Source organism: Onychomys torridus, chromosome 3 (assembly GCF_903995425.1).
Source record: "Onychomys torridus chromosome 3, mOncTor1.1, whole genome shotgun sequence".
In the NCBI taxonomy this organism is placed as follows: domain Eukaryota; kingdom Metazoa; phylum Chordata; class Mammalia; order Rodentia; family Cricetidae; genus Onychomys; species Onychomys torridus.
In genome coordinates this window covers 1,028,593-1,046,115 of record NC_050445.1, presented here as the reverse complement: position 1 = coordinate 1,046,115, position 17,523 = coordinate 1,028,593, and the positions used below count along the sequence as shown (strand labels likewise).

At 45.0% G+C, this 17,523-nt stretch overlaps 1 protein-coding gene across 1 annotated transcript; it reads right to left on the bottom strand.

Annotated features, from left to right (window-relative positions):
- Positions 1 to 13,840: 13,840 nt before the first annotated feature.
- On the bottom strand, positions 13,841 to 17,322 carry LOC118580764 (amiloride-sensitive amine oxidase [copper-containing]-like). Its single transcript, XM_036182712.1, has 4 exons — positions 15,753 to 17,322; positions 14,684 to 14,963; positions 14,218 to 14,350; positions 13,841 to 13,969 (listed from the first exon to the last, which is right to left on the bottom strand). The coding sequence occupies exons 1-4, from the start codon at positions 17,320 to 17,322 to the stop codon at positions 13,841 to 13,843; spliced, it is 2,112 nt and encodes a 703-aa protein (XP_036038605.1).
- Between the last annotated feature and the right edge of the window lie 201 nt (positions 17,323 to 17,523).

Here is a 17,523-nt window from a genome sequence, read left to right as displayed (position 1 = left end):
TGCACCAAGCCACAGGCTAGGGCAGATGCACCCCCACATACAGGATTACTCCAGGGCAAAGTTTACTGCCTATAGTTCTCAGGGACACATGTTATCTCATGCTGTCAGGTAGCAGATTGAAAGACTAGCCCTGGTTTGTTCAGGGAGTCCTATCCCCCTGACCTCTGTGTAGTGAAGTAGTTAATGAGAAACAGCTAAAGGACTGGGAAAGTCTATGCGAAACATCACCTGCCGCATCCCACCCAGGTTACTGCAGTAATGCTCTAGGGTGTGTGTGTGTGTGTGTGTGTGTGTGTGTGTGTGTGTGTGTGTGTGTTGCCATGCAATTTTGTGTGCAGAAAAGTGCCTTAGGGAAGCCATGTGGGAGTTGTGCATCATTAAGTTATTAACATGGATTCTCATCAGTGTTTTGATGTAGGCACTTACTCATAAATTTCCCCTTAGGATTGCCTTCATTGTGTTCCATTTTCATACAATTCTAGAAATTTAAAAAAATTCCCTCTTGATTTCTTCCTTGACCCAGTTTCCTTTAGAACTGTTCTGCTTAGTTTCCTGGAGTGTGTGTATTTTCTGCTGTTTATACTGGTGTTGGTATTCAGCTTTATTCCTTTGTGGTCAGGTAGGCTGCATGGTGTTTTTTAAATCTTCCTGTACTTGTTGAGGCTTGTTTTGGGTTCTAATTTGTAGTCTATTTTAGAGAAAGTTCCATGGACTACTGAGAAGAATGTGTATTAGTATTTGAATGGGATTTTCTGTAGATGTCTGTTAGATCTATTTGATTTATGATGTCACTTAACTCCAGAGTTTCTCTATTTCTTTTTTGTCTGGATGATCTGTCTGTTGGCAAGAGGTGGGTATTGAAGTCACACACCATCAGTGTGGCAGGTCAGTCTATGATTTTAGATGCAGTAGTGTTTCTTTTATGAACTTGGCTGCCTTTGTGTTTGCTGCATACATGTTTAGAAATGTAGGGTCATCTCAGTGGACTTTTTCCTTCAGTGAGTGTGAAATGCCTTTCCCTGGCTCTTCTGGACAGTTTAGGTTGAAATTGACTTTGTAAGATATTAAAATGACTATATCTGCTTGTTCCTTTGTTCCATTTTCTTGGGATACTCTTCTCCATGCCTTTCCCCAAGGTGCTGTGAGCTGTATTTCTCGGAGACAACAATAAAGATGGCCCCTGTACTAGTCTCTAGAATTCCTATTCATTATCCAGTTCTGCTGTTACTTTAGGGTTGAAATTGGTACATCTTTTATGAAATATGTGTAAGTCTATAATCTACATACAAATAAAAGCCATACTACAGCTTGAAAAAACAAAAAGCTATTGGTCTCTCTCTCAAAAAAAAAGATGAATCTTGCTTTGTGTGTTTTAAATTTATTTATTTTTATTTCATGTATATTGCATATATGTCTGTCTGATGATGTCAGATCCCCTGGATCTGGAGTTACAGACAGTTGTGAGCTATCATATGGATGCTAGGAATTGAACCTGGGTCCTCTGAAAGAGCAGCAAGTGCTCTTACCTGCTGAGCCATCTCTTCAGCCCCTGTGTTCAGAGAACAGAACAGCCACTAGATACAGAGGCCAGAAAATAGTGGCACTCACACCTTTAATCCTAGCATTCCAGAGGCAACGATCCTCCTGGATCTCTGTGAGTTCAAGGCCACAATGGAAATAGCCAGGCGTGGTGACTCACGCCTTTAATCCCAGGAACTGATGGCAGAAAGCAGAAAGGTATTTAAGGCACGAGAATGAGGAACTAGAGGCTGGTTAAACTTTTAGGCTTTGTGCAGCACAGTTCAGCTGAGATTCATTTTGGATGAGGACATAGAGCCTTCCAGTCTGAGGAAACAAGATCAGCTGAGAAATTGGCAGGGTGAGGTGGCTGTGGCTTGTTCTGCTTCTTTGATCTTCCAGCGTTCACCCCAATACCTGGCTCTGGGCTTGTTCTTATTAATACGATCTGTTAAAATTCATGCTACATCTGGAGCCCAACATTCATGGCACAAATTCTCGAAAAAGTACTTGCCTATGGCCGAGCTACATGTAGCCACTTGTGGTGGTGCACACTGCTTGGATTTACTGAAGGAGGCAGAGGCAGGAGGATCCTGAGTTTGAGGCTGGCCTAGGAGGCTTGCTAAAGAGGAGCTGCTGCCAGGGCCCAGCCACAGCAGTGGCACCATGGGGGCACCCAGCTCCAGTTGCTGGCTGCTTCTCATTGTGTTGGTGACTGTGGTGATGCTGCTACCTGGGACAAAGGGTTTACTGCTGCTTGTTCGGAGAAGAATTGCCAGGACCATCGTGTTACAAGAAAGCATCAGCAAAGGTCAGTTTGGAAAAGTTTGGCAAGACAAATGGTGGGGAGAAATTGCTGTGAAGATTTTCTCTTCTAAGGAAGAACATTCATGGTTCCCAGAGACATACATTTTCTCAGACTGTGATTGCTCCAGACCACAGAGGAGGCACACACACACACACACACACACACACACACACAAAAGTCTGCAGGGAACCATGACCACACCTAACAGCGACTTTGAAATCTTCAAAAAGATGACAGGACCCCACAATGATGATCCCCCATGGACTATGATAAAGCCATTAAGCTGATTAACACCACCAAAAGATTGACTTTGGACTACAAACTACTCAGGACAATTTTGAGATGGCTAGCTGAGATGATCCAGCCTGATGGACTACTCAAACAAGGACTTGTGACAAGCCCTACACTTTCCCATTATGCAAAGACTAGACAAATGATACAGGACTTGACAACTAACCCCAAAATTTTCTTTTCAGGATTCCCCTAAAGATGTCTTCACCCCTAGAAAGCAGGAAGTAATTTTAAGAAAATAATGCCCACATTCCCAAGAGGTGTGTGTGGGGTGGTTTTTTGGTTGTTTAATGAGTTATGGGTATTGTCATTGTTTACGATGGTTGGTTACAAGTTGTTAATTGTTAATGGTCAGGAAAAAAGTTGAACAAGGAGACTAGATTCAGAGTTTTTGTTTAAAAAAGAAAAAAGAGAATATATATTTGAGGTAGATTATTGTATCTACTCTGAGAAAAAAGATAAAGAAATAATAGGATAAATGGGTAGATCATTGAATCTACTCTAAAAAGAAAAAGGGGAAGATATAAAAATGACAAAAGGTAGATAATTGAATCTATTATGAAAAGAAAACAAGAGAGAATATGGATATGACAAGATAAACAGGCCAATTATTGAATCTACTTTTAAAAAGGAACTACTTGTTTTAAGTAGGATAAGTAATTTTTGTCTGAGTTTATCAAATGTTACTGGACTGGACATTGTTTATATATATATATATATATATATATATATATATATATATATATATATATATATATATATATATGTATATAATGGAATTTCTTGTCTAATTTGTCAAATGTTAATGGATTGGACATTGTTATATATTAATGGAGTTTTTCATCTGAATCTGTCAAATGTTAATGGACTAGACATTGTTAATATAATTCTTGACTGTATATATTGTATATACTTATTGGATATAGTTTTTCTTGTATTAGTTATAAGCTTTTTTAAATTTTAGACAGAAAAAGGGAAAATGTAGTGGTATTGTGTTCCCTACAATGTTGTGCACCCTAATAAACTTATATGGGGTCAGAGAACAGAACAGCCACTAGATATAGAGGCCAGAAAATAGTGGCACACACGCCTTTAATCCTAGCATTCCAGAGGCAGAGATCCTCCTGGATCTCTGTGAGTTCAAGGCCACACTGGAAACAGCCTTTAATCCCAGGAACTGATGGCAGAAAGCAGAAAGGTATTTAAGGCCTGAGAATGAGGAACTAGATGCTGGTTAAACTTTTAGGCTTTGAGCAGCACAGTTCAGCTGAGATTCATTTTGGATGAGGACACAGAGACTTCCAGTCTGAGGAAACAAGATCAGCTGAGGAATTGGCAAGGTGAGGAAGCTGTGGCTTGTTCTGCTTCTCTGATCTTTCAGCATTCACCCCAATAACTAGCACTGGGTTTGATTTTATTAATAAGACTCTTTAAGATTTATGCTACATCTTATTATTAAAAGTTGTGTATTAATTTCTATTGTTTTGTGGTTGAGGTATTGTTTTCTTAGACTTCTTTTGGTTGACTGTTCTGAGATTATTTATTCCTTGCACTCTCTTGGGTGTGTTTAATCTTTTCTTCAGACCTAAGTAGTCATGCTAATATCTCCCATAAAGCAGGCTCAGTAGACATAAATTCCCTAAAGTTCTTATGGTATGCTTTTCTTTGTCCTTCCACTTATGACTGATAGTTTTACTGACACCTATGTTCTTATAAGCTGGATGACATCAATCTAGGCCCTTTGAGCTTTCAGAGTCTCCACTGAAGTGTCAGGTGTTACTCTTATGGATCTGCCTTAGATGTAACTTGTTCTTTCTCTGGCAGCTCCCAGTATCTGTTCTTTGTTTTGTACATTCAGTGCTTGGATTATTATGTGTTGTGGGAAGTTTCTTCTCTGGTCCTGTTTACTTGGTGTTCTGTATGCCTCTTGTACCTTAATTTAGCATCTCTTTCCTTAGATTTGAGAAAATTTCTTTTATGACTATGTTGAAAATATTTTCTGTGCTTTTGACCTGAGTTTCCCTCTCCTTCTTCTATGCCTATTATTTGTATATTTGGTCTTTTCACAGTGTTCCAGGTTTCCTAAATGTTTTCGTTGACTTGACATTTTCTTTGAATGGTCCATTTCTTCTACCTCATCTTTAAGATCTGAAATTCTCTATTCCCTTTGATCCAATCAATCTATTGTTGAGGTTTTCCTTGGAGCTCTTTGTTGAATTTCCTGAGTTTTTCAAGTTTTTGGCTTTTCCTTAGATATTCTATCTCTTTATTAAGATCTGTTTTCATATCTTGAATTGTCTCTATTATTTTATTCAACTGTTTATGCTGTTATTCATTCAAATGTTTATTCATATCCTCGTTGAGTTCCTTGAATATAATTACAATCACTATTTTGTAGTCATTGTCTTGTTCATCAGCTAAGTTGCCTTTCTCAAGGATACTGCTGTGAAGATGCTAACTTCTGAAGCAGAGTTACTGTCTTGGTTTTTCACCTTGTGTGTTTGAGATCTGGGCATTCAGAATAAGTCAGTGCTGGTGTTTCTTGGTATGGATATCTAGTCTTGACTTTGTTGAGTGAGTGTTTGAATTTTTGCTGTTACCCCAATTTATCAGGCTGTGGAGCAGTTGAAAGGTGCTTGCTTTTCAGTTTTGAGACCATTCTGGTTGGTGTTCCAGGCCAGATTCCACAGGGTCCTGGAGGTGAATGGTGTGTGGTGTGGCTGATGGGTGGGAGGGTGGGGAACCTGGCTCTGGGATTTCTCTAACTAGGGTTCTGACTCTATGGGGTTCTGTAGTTGAAAGGTGGGTGGGTGAGTTGGGGCTGGAGAGCCCTTTTTAATTGGGTTAGCTCAATTGAGAGACAGCCTTTAGCCAGAGGCACCATGAGTCATGGCAGCCCAAAGTGGGTGAAGACCACAGAGTTCCCAGATGTGGCCAAGTTGTGGCTGTTGTATGTGGGTTTATCTGGATACCTTGGGAGGAGTTCAAGGAATAGGTAGAGTAATAAGTCATGGGAGTTCCTAGATGTGGCTGACAGAGAGATCTGCAGGAAGCCCACTGTCATTCAGGCTACCAGATTCTGTGTGTGAAACCCAGCTTCAGTGGGCATTGTGGCACTCAGTGCCATCTACCTGAAGAGACTCTGGTTTGCAGCATTTTCAGATGTGCCTGCAAACTTCTTGCAATATCTCAGTTTCATTTTAAAAAGTGAGGCCCTTGGAGGTGCAGAGATGGCTCCAAGGTCAAAAGTGCTTGCTGTTCTCTCAGAAGATCACAATTTGCACTCATATCTAGTGGCTCACAATCTCCTGTAATCCCAGCTCCAAAGAAGCTCCTCTTCTGGTGGGAAGGCCCCTCTGCCATGTCTTTGAATGAATTTGATCACTATTTAGCAAGCCATACCATTGGGACCAAGAAAAAGTTCATCTAGAGGCTAGTGAGAAGACCAGAGGTGAGCAGTGGAAGTGTGAATCTCATCTTCAAAGGCTGTGGGGGGTAATGTGTGTGTGTGTGTGTGTGTGTGTGTGTGTGTGTGTGTGTGTTTTCCAGACAGGGTTTCTCTGTGTAGTTCTGGTGCCTGTCCTGGATCTCACTCTGTGGAGCAGGCTGGCCTTGGACTCACAGAGATCCGCTTGCCTCTGCCTCCTGAGTGCTGGGATTAAAGGCATGCACCACCACCTCCTGGTCTTAGGTTTTTTTTTTTCTGTGAAGAGACATCATGCTTCAGTTTCTGCCTCCATGTTCCTGACCTAACTTTCCTCAATGATGAGCTACAACTGTAAGCTGAAATAAAGCCTTTCCTTCCCAAGTTGTTTCTGAGCATGTTGTTTATCCCAGCAACAGAAGATGAATGAGCACACCAACCTAGACCTTATTTTTATTTGGTCCTGGAGAACCACCGCGTCCACTTCTCCATCTGCATACTTCTGAGCCAGTTCCTCTGGGCTGTTGTAGAACTTGCCATTATACCAGAGCTGCTCCACTCTCCAGTCCTGGGCATCTGTGCTCCTGTGATCCACAAGGATCTCCAGACCCATGGGGTACAGGAAGCCAACTTCCATATAGTGCTGTGTGATGAATCAAGATGTAGCACTGCCCAGACTCCACCCCACAGGGGGCCACATTGGAGGAGGCCAGTGACTAGGTAGCCAATAGTCCAGGAGTAAGAAGTCAGTGATGCTGAGGAAAAACAGTTGCAGGGCTTGGTGCCTCCTTCAGGGAGTCACAGGGGAGACCTTACTCTTCCTTGGAGATGGACTTGGATGCTCAGGATTGATGGTGGCCTGAGTTGGGGGACAGAGTTCTCCTACAGAGTGAGGCCCTACAGCAAACTTGGCCACATTGGGATGTTCCTTTGCTCCCAAGAAGATGATGACATGGGCTGCCCACATAGGCCTTTTGTTCCTTTATCAAAAAAATTAGCAGCATCTCAAACAGAAAGAGAGCTCTTGTCTAGAATGTCTCAAATGGCTGCAACTCCAGCTCCAGCATGTTCTTCAGGAAACTCTGTCTGTATCACCTTCAGCTTCTGGACACCCAGGCTCAGGACCAGCACAGCACTGTGGTTCAGAGTCCACGCAGAGGGCTTTGCTGAGGTTGTCTGAAGTAGAAAGGTAGTAGTTGACCAGCCTATGGCCAGGCTGTGTTGTTGCAGCCCCTTAGCTCTGTGACTCAGTAGAGGAAAGGAAGGGACTTAGGTGTTTCTCTCTCCAAGCTATCACCTGGCATCCCTTGTCTCTAAGCACTGGGTTTTCTCTCCCAATAAAACTTCTCTCCTTCACATCAGCTCAAGCTAGGTTCCCTGAAACTCGAGGCCCTGGGTTCTCACTCACGGTGTCCAACTCTGCTCACACCCCCGTGTGGCATCCCCTGATGGTCTCCCTCGTTGGTAGATCTCCTGCAGTTTCTCTTATCTTCAAAATTTGCCATATTTTGTCTCTTACTAGGGATTATCTCAGTGGGAGGACATTCTTCAGCTAGGGTCACCATGAGACTTCATGACTCACAGCTGAAGGGTGTATTTATTTATGTTGTGATGGGTGAATTTATTTATGTTGTGATGGGTGTATATTTTATGTTGTGATGAGTATATTTATTTACCTTGTGATGGGTATATTTATTTACGTTGTGATGGATGTATTTATTTATGTTGTGATGGGTATATTTATTTGTGTTGTGATGGGTGTGTTTTTCATGTTGTGATGGGTATATTTATTTATGTTGTGATGGGAATATTTATTTATGTTGTGATGGTGTATTTATTTATGTTGTGATGGGTACATTTACTTATGTTGTGATGGGTGTATTTATGTTGTGATGGGTATATTTATTTATGTTGTGATGGTGTATTTATTTATGTTGTGATGGGTGTATTTATTTATGTTGTGATGGGTATGTTTATTTATGTTGTGATGGGTGTGTTTTTCATGTTGTGATGGGTGTATTTATTTATGTTGTGATGGGTGTATTTATTTATGTTGTGATGGGTATATTTATTTATGTTGTGATGGTATATTTATTTATGTTGTGATGGGTGTGTTTATTTATGTTGTGATGGGTGTATTTATGTTGTGATGGGTATGTTTATTTATGTTGTGATGGGTGTGTTTTTCATGTTGTGATGGGTGTATTTATTTATGTTGTGATGGGTGTATTTATGTTGTGATGGGTATATTTATTTATGTTGTGATGGTATATTTTTTATGTTATGATGGGACAGAGGGTTCTACTGACAGCAAAACTTCCTTTCTGACACAACAAAACCCATTTTAGGGGCTTGTATTTTAAAACAGAGCCCATATGTTCAAAATGCTGACTCTGGATTTGAGTTCTATCTGGGTTCAAGTTCTGGTGAATTATATCTATATCATTAATGAAAAGCAACATCACCTTGGTCATGCAGCTTGACGTCTCCATTGTCTGAACTGTGGAGTGAAAATGTCAGTCTACGTTCTCTTAAGTGTTGGTGAGAGAAACAACATGACAGTTAATATAAAGTGCACTGGTTGTTGGCCCATGTGAACACTGAAAAAGTGTATTCCGATGATAGTCTGGTTCCAATGTACGGGAGTCTGTGAGCACTTCAGATCAGTTGTTTTGAGTCTAGGCTGTGAAACAAGAATGGGGAAGGTCTTGACCCACCCAGATTCTCTGGCCTCCAAGTGGGGTATCAAGTTGGAGATCTCTGGACCATCAAGGTGTTTGGACCATCCTTGTAAGATCATCCCAGATAGTGAGTGAGGAAGAGTGTCTTCCCCTTTTACTACTTGGGGTGGCCAGAGTAGGATGTTCAGTACGTAACCTACCATGAAACCACCGGCAAAATAAGCAGAGTCTTTGATGCAAGGAGACCTTTATGGCTGTCGCCCTGCCCTTCCTTATACTTTGGGGTAAGGCTGTTCCACTATGTGTAGACTTCTGGGAGACCTTGGTTCTTTCACACATAATAGGTGCTGTTACTGTCACAATGGGTTCTGAGGTTTTCTAGATGTTGATAGTGGGCCCTAGTAGGAATCCCCTACCCATGACATTTCTCTACAAAGGAGTGGTCTTGTACCTGTCACTGTTGCCAGAAGGTTCTTTCTGTTATGGGAGTCCCGTTCCAGGGTCCCTCTGAGTCTCTGCACTCCACTCCTCACTGTGTAGGTAGGGTGAGGTCTAGAGTCCAGGTTTGTGACTTGGGTCTATGAGTGGGTATAAGGACTCTGAGAGAACCTTGCTGCCACAGGTAATTAATTGTCTTTGGTCCCCCAGATTGGAAACCCTTGGAAGAAATCCGGAGAAAGAGACACAGTGAACAGCTCACTGGGCCTGTTCCTGGATGCAACCAGCAGTGGACACGGGGCAGTAATGCAGATGCCTTTCACCTAAAATGGCTTTCAGTGTAGGAATTAGGCAAAGGGAAGCATATGTGTTCACCAGGGACCCGAGGGTGAGGCTGGACTACAGAACTTCAGCATTATGGGCTTTGTGGTTTTGTGTTGGTGAGTGTTTTCTTGTGCCACATATTCCATTCACAAGTGTCAAAAACACAACCTATTTGCTCACAAGAAGCCCAGTTTTCATTATAGAGTCTTCTGGCCAGTTATAAGATTTCCCTCTCAGCTCTCTGTACCAAATTCACATGCTGCACCTCTGGTCAAAGATGGCTAGAACCTCACCTCACCAAGAAATTTCTGTCTTGGTCCTGGGCCTGACTTTGTCCATGTCCCACCCACTGTGCCTTGGCACTTAGGTGTTTAGTCTGCAGAGAATGAGATTTCTGTGAAAGGTGTGTGTGTGCACCTGTCCCATTGTCTGTGAGCTGCTGGGCTGCTAGGAGCCTCGGCATTCTGTCTTTGTGTCTATTGGCCCTGGTGATCACTGTCAAGGCTGGTCTGAGAAGTCCTCTCACTGTCCCAGCCTATTATTTCTAGACTCACAGGTTTGTTTGGAAATAGCCCAACCTGTTGACTTCATCTGTTGGTACTTTCTTGTGCCTTTTTTTTTTTTTTTTTTTTTGAGACAGGGTCTCTCTGTGTCATTTTGGTGCCTGTCCTGGATCTCACTCTGTGGACTGGACTGGCCTTGAACTCACAGAGATCCACCTGGCTCTGCCTCCCGAGTGCTGGAATTAAAGGTGTGCGCCACCACCGCCTGGCTTCTTGTGTCTCTTGTGTTGCCAGTAAGCCCAAAGCCTCACATGACCTTGTGCTTTCAGAGTCGAGCCTGACACCACTGGGTGAGAGGAGGGGCTTCTGAGGACATGACCAGGGCTCCTATTATATTATCTGATTTTACCAAGCCTATTTTACCTAACATTAGACTTCATTTTTTTGTTTGTTTGTTTATGGGGCACTGTGCGTGTATATTCATGTGTCCTGGTTTACCCGTGCTTCTATACGCTTGTGCATAGAGGTCAGAGGTTCCTCAGGGGCTATCTATTGCTTTTATTGCTGTTGTTGTTGAGACAGTGACTCATGTAACCCTGGTTGTCCTCAAACTTGCTACATAGCAGAGGATGGCATTGAACTTCTGACTATTTCTCTTTCACTTTCCTATTTCTGGGATTATAGGTGTGTACCACCACATCTGGGCTTTCCTTTATTCCAGTTGGATATTAGTTGTCTCATTGACCTGGAAGTCTCCAAGTAGGTGAAGCTGGCTAGCCAGGGTGCTCCTTGTGGTCTATTTTCTCAGCTCTGGGGTTGCAAGTGTGGACCACCACAACCACCTTTTCCTCTGGTGAGTTCTGGGATCCAATTAATGTCTTGTGTTTCTAAGGCCAGCAGTTAAATGACTGGACTATCTATCTGTCCATCCCCTGGGTTTCAGTTTTTTATCCATGTTTTGATTAGTACATATGCAGTGATATGTAGAGAGAGGTTTCATTATGATGTTTTCATTCATAAACATAATGCTTTTAAATCATACCCCCTATTTCCCCTCCTCACATGCAAGTGAGTCTTGCCTATCCCTTTCCTCCTTTGGACAAGCTCCCTCTGTTTTCCTGTGCACTGGGAACTTGGTGAGTTTCATCACAGTTGCTTACAGGAGCATGAGCATGAGCATGGGCAACTTGCCAGAGGGTACAACACTGAAGAAAATGTCCTTCCATTCCTCATCAACCATTAATCAGGTATGAAGGCTCAGGGAGAGACACACCAGCATGGGCCCTTCCCTTTCATGACAGGACCTAGAATCCAGGATTTTTTTTTTTTTTTTTTTTTTTTTTTTTTTAGTGTCGTAACATTTATTATTTTTGTTAGTTCCATGGGCATTTCATCCAATGTATTCACCTCTCTCTAACTCCATCCAGACCCACTCTCCTTCCCTGCCTACCCAACTTTGTGTCTCTGTTTTTCTTTTTAAATCAAGTACAGCTTGTTCTACCCATTTACTCCTGGATATGTAGCCTTCTAATGGAGTGTGGTTGATCTACGAGGGGCCACACCCTTAAAGAGAACTGACTCTTTCTCCCAGCAGCTAGCTAGTGATTGCCAATAACTCAGCAGCTAGGGTGGGGCTTTGTACTCTCCTCCTCAGTCCGTGCTGGGGTTTTGTCTGGCTTGAGCTTGTGCAGGGTTTTTTAAACTTTATTATTTCATATTTTTATACTTATAAATAGAATATACCTTCTTCACAATCCCCCTATTATTCTCTCTCATTTCCCTCAAGCTCTGGGCAAACCCCTCTTCCCAATAAGTCCCCCTCTTAAAAACATTCTCCCCCTCCCTCCCTTCCCCTCTCTTTTCTCTTCTCCTTCCTTATTTTTGCAGCCAACTGTATTTAATCAGGTCACTTGCCTTGTCATGGTCTTCGGCTAATATGTTTGACAGGGGTAATTTACTTTTGGCCACGGATGCGTATGACTCCCCTTGTCCCCAACCACTATTAACTGCCTGTAGTTCTTTAGGGAGGGACGGGCCTTATGAGCCCTTCTCTAATCCATAGTGGAAGTGCCATGGGGCCATGGGCTTTATATTTGGGAGCAGTTTTAGGTTCATACCAAAGTTGAGGAGGACTGGAATGCTGTCATATATTTCATGTCCCTTCCCTGAATGCCTCCCAATATCACCATCTACCAGCATTGCACATATATGACAATTGCTAAGCTACAGGGACACCTCGTTGCTACCCATAATCCATGGTGTGCCCGGGGTTGTGTCTGAGGCTCATGACAACTGTCTAATGACAGGCATCTGCCATTGCCTGCTGGGGAGTGTTCCTACTGCCCTGAAAAACCTCATTCCCATTCCACTCCTCCTGCCCTGCAGTTCATGCTTTGTCGACCACTGAACCTCACTGTTTGTTCTAGAAGGTGGGTCTGGACTCCTGGAAGACAGTATGCATTTCCAGTACTTCCATGTCCTTCATGGCCGACTTCCTACTTTACAATGCCTCATCTCCAAATCTCGGTCAGCTTTCTATGCAGGAAGGAGATGTGGAAGCGTGGTTTGGAACCTCTTCTCCGACATAACCTGTGGAGAGTGGCAGAATGATGGCGGTGAGCCAGGCAGCTCAAGGGAGAGCTTGGCAGCAGTGGTGGTCCGCTCCTGCAGACTGGAGGCCTGGGAGAGCTTGGCAGCAGTGGTGGTCCGCTCCTGCAGACTGGAGGCCTGGGAGAGCTTGGCAGCAGTGGTGGTCCGCTCCTGCAGACTGGAGGCCTGGCTGAAACCCACCTTTTCTCGAGTCCTCCTCTATCACCTTGGAATATCCTAGAGTGGCCTTCTACCACCCACTCAGCTTCTGCCCTTCTGGCTTCTGTGTCTTCATAGCCCCTTGCACTCCCTGTCAGCATCGTTGGTGTCCAGTCAGAACACACCTCGAGCTCTGCTCTGGATGCCTCTGGTCTCACTCAGGAGTAGCCCCCACTGCACTCACAGTAACATCAGACAGCTAGGGAAAGACAGATGAAGGGAAGCTTTCAGTCTTCAAGTCACCCTCAGCTTCTATAGGAGTGGTGGCACACACACACACACACACACACACACACACACACACACACACACGCATCCTCAGAAGTGACTTGCCCTCAGGTTTCTAATGTACTCTTGGTGAACTCCTGTGTGTCAGTCAGTCACAGTCTTCCTTTCTTGTGGAGAGGGAGAAAGATGAGGTCAGTTTTATTGAAGCTTTGGGCTTGGCTGCTCCCACCCCAGCTTCCATGACCGTCTCTTCTGATCCATCACCCTCCTTGGTAGGGGTCCTGACTCTAAGAGTTATCATGAGTGACAGTTCCATGCAGACTCTGAGGGCAGGGAGGAAACCTTAGGTGTAAGAACAATGGCCACAGGATGAAAGTGTTGATAGTCTTTTTAGGTCTCTCCCCAGTATGCCATACTCTGCATGGCTATCAATGAGTGGAACATTTCCCCACAGCCTTCCTGACAGAGATATTGAAAAACCTTCCTGGTAGAGCATTCCAGTATCCCATGGGCTTCCTCTGCCTTTGTCATTAGGGTCCTTCTGGGGACAGTAGACAAGCTTGAATGGAACCATGGCCACCCACATGGGTGTGGCCCATGCCCTCCCCCTGCCACTAAGAAGCAGCATTCAAGGATGGAAGCTGAAGGGTTTATTGTCTCCCCTTGTGCCGATCTGGGATTATTAGACAGGTGTTGGGGCAGGACTCTACACACAGGGTTGTAGGTACCACTGGGGTTGAAGGGAGGAGGTGTTGGCAGGCTCTGTCCTCCGGGATGCAGTGCCTGATGAAGTTGCTCCTGTTATACCTGGGTGTCTCTAGAAGACCTGGAAGAAGTTGAGGGGCCGGAGCATGAAGCCTACAGAGTCCCCAGGTGTGGTCATGTTGGTGCTCTCCTCAGAATGGGGCATGTTGTGGAAGCCCACTGTGACCCAGGCCACCAAATCCTGTGGGGTGGGGGGGAGAAAGGATTCAGTGGACAGGGCAGTGCTGAGTACCGGCCACCTGAGGTTTCTCCAGCTTGTGCTGTGTGCAGGTGCTCCTACCCACTTCCTGAGATGTCTTCAGTCCCATTTAAAAAAGCAGACCCATCTGCCACCACCCCTGAACTTGTGTACCACCCAGTAAGCATAACTCCTGAGACCAGTGACAGGTCTAGGTAGTGGTTGGTGGGCAGTGGGTACTGGGGCATTACCTTATTGTCAATGTTCGTACTGTTCTGAATGAAGTCCTCAAAGACTACAGGAGGGTTCCAGGGATTATTCTGGATGTAGATGCTGCTGCTGCATCTCTCAGAATCCCGGTATTTGGTCACAGCCAAGGGGTACCTACAGGTCAAGAAAAAGATGGCACTGGGCACTGGGGTTACATCTGGTCTCTTCCCAGAGAGCACTCCCAGTGTCAAGGATGGAGAATTTAGTCCATAATAAATGTATACCCTAGAGGTCTGGAAGATTGCCCATCACCACCTTAGGAATTGCCCATCATCACCTTAGGGCCAGGATCTCTGTAAGCACTTCCACTCCTTCCTGGAGTGCACAAGGATGCTCACCCAGATGCAAACACAACCACGAGCCTTCCATGAAGAAAGCTCAGATAGAACACACAATCCTTGTAGGGAATCCATGGCCATGTTCCCCAAACTCACTAGATTTTCTCACCTGGCCCAAGAGACACTTCTCTTCTTTTGCCAGCTAGGCAGTCCCACCTGATGGATTTTGGAGTAGATCTGCAGACGGTAGCTGCTCCCCTGACTTAAATAGTTCTTATGGAGGTTGCTAAAGACCAGGTAATTGGGAAGTGGTTTTCCAAAGTGGAAGGCTGCCTGCTGCTCCTGGGAATACATTGTTTGCTTTATGGTGCTATGGATTACATGATGTCTTGACTCCCTGGTGATGTTTTTATGGATGATTTGCAGTGTCTGGAAGCTGTTCTTGCTGCCTGGAGGGAGAGGAGAGAAATGTTGCGAATCAGGTGTTGAAACAGACATTGTTTCCCTCTACTTTAGGATCTACAGCTAGACAACATCTAGACAGCTGCTGGGAAGAAGCCCATGCTAGGCACAGACACTGGGCTAGCAGTGTGCACTACCAGACCAAGCCACCCAGAAACCAGAAGAGCTAGAGGACAGCTCTTGGGTAATCCCTGGCAACTGTGGCAGTTTCTGTGTGAGCCCACCATTCTCTGGAGAGCTTGCTCCAGCCTGTTTGCTGTGATTTAACCATGGAGAACAGGAAGCTTATGTTTCTGAGGCTTGAGGACTGTGTTCTCCTGACCAGAGGACCCAGTGGGAATGAGCATATGGAAGCCACCTATCTGGTTATGGGCTGTGATGTCAAACACCACTTCTCTGCCATTCTTCTATGATGACATTTATAAGAAACACCCAGATGGTACTAGAACCCATCTCAAAGAGCTAAGCAGAAGCATTGTTAAACCTCCATGGAGCCTCCCCTCCCCTGTTCAATGAACCATTCTACCCAGACCTAATATGAACACACACACACACACACACACACACACACACACACACACACACACACTTCACAGTCAGGGTAATGCTAGGGTACTATTCACTGCCACCATTTTCCAGGAGTGTGTATTTCTCTTTGCATGGAGTGTGGCTGAAACAATCTCCTGATATTATGCCAAGGAGTCTTACCCCCAACCTATGGAGTGAAGTTATATGTGGGTAGTAGTTGAGTGAGTTTGCGTGACCCCAAGTCCTACCTGCTATATCCAGGTCAATACGGTAATGGACAAGGTGAGTGTGGATGTTGCTGAAGAGATGGGTGTGTGATTGAGAGATGTATCTCATCTCCTTGGGCTGGTAGAAGGTAGCATGGACCAAGCCAGTGGCTTGCATCTTTGTTTCCATGGCCCCATCAGGGTAGAAAATGAAGTCCCAAATATAATCATAGTGGTGGACTGTTGAGATCGTCCGTAGCACCAGCACATGTTCCTTTGTCCCTGCACCAGAGTTGAAGTTGACTTTCAAGTTGGAGTTAAAGTGGCGTTTGATCGGTACTCCTACAGGCATCTCAAAGAGACAGAGAGCTTGTGGATAGTAGACTGGTGTGTCAGTGTCATAGTGGTGGATGACTTCCAGGAAGGTGGCTGTGTCTGGACAATCAATGCCACGGACTAACTGGTGAGTGACATTGTCTAGGCCCCAGCCCACATTCATGTATTTGGTCTGAATGCCTGCAGGCATATGTCCTCCAAACTGCGCCACAGCCTCTTGTACACTGACTTCATATGCAACACGCACACCCCGGAAATGCAGATTCAGGATCTGCAAGCCGGAAGAGGGTCGTAGACGGAAGGAGAACATCCAATCTGTGTAATACACTGTGTTGTCCTCTATGTTATAGGGAGGAATGTAGGACTCAGCCACTCTGCGTCTAGCCATGCTGATGGTGTCGGTGGATTCATTTAGGGTACCTGAGAAAGAGGAGAGTTGGGGCTGCTCTGCGTCCTTGGGCAGTGACTCCATAATGACCAGTGTGTCCACTTCTCCATCCTCATATTTCTGAGCTAGTTCCTCTGGACTGTTGAAGAGCTTGCCATTATACCAGACCTGCTCCACTTTCCAGAGCTGGACATCTGTGCTCCCATGATCCAGAAGGATCTCCAGGCCTGTGGGCTGCAGAGAGTGGTCTGCCATATATCGTTGCAAGATAAACCAGCTACAGCGCTGGCCAGGCTTCGTGACATGGGGGGCCACATACGTGAAGGTCAGACAATCCTCAGCACAGTCCTTTAGTGAGTAGTCAGTGGTGTCAAGGAAGAATTGATGCAGGGGCTCAGTGGCCTTCTTCAGGGTATGGTGGATAAGGCTGTACTCTGCTTTGTTGATGGGTCTGGATATCCAGGATGGATGGCGCCAAGGCCCAGGAGGTATTATTCGCATGTAGGCCGGAAGTGGCAGGGGCCCCACAGCAAACTCAGTGACATTAGGGTGTTCCTGGGCACCGAAGAAGATGACAACACGGGCTTCCCGCACAGGGTTCATTTTTCCTTTGTCCAGAAAATCCAGCACACTTTTTTTTGTGGGCAGCAGCATCTCCATGAGGTACACGGAATTCTTGGCCAAAGTGGGTGTCTCTGATGGCTGCAGATTCAGCTCTCTCCTGTTCATCAGGAAGTTGTGCACCACCCTCATCTCAAAAGGAGTCAGGTCCAAGAATACCTGGGGCTTGACATTCAAGTTCCGCTTGGGGTGCTCTGCCATGGCCATCTGTGGCAGCAAGATGGCAGCCACCCAGCCCAGTGCCAAGTTTCTTTGTGCTATCCCCATGGCTCTGGAACAGGAGGGAAGGCTTAAGCACTTCCCTTTCCAAGCTTGCTCCTCACAGGGCCTTGTCCTTCAGTCTTGTCCTTTGTCTACTGACTAGACTTCTTCCCTCTTCCCCGCTGAACTCGGCTCACGTCTCTGGGTCCCCACTCACAGATCTCAGCACTGTCCAGGTCCAGGTGTGTGCATCTTCCTATCTCCTCC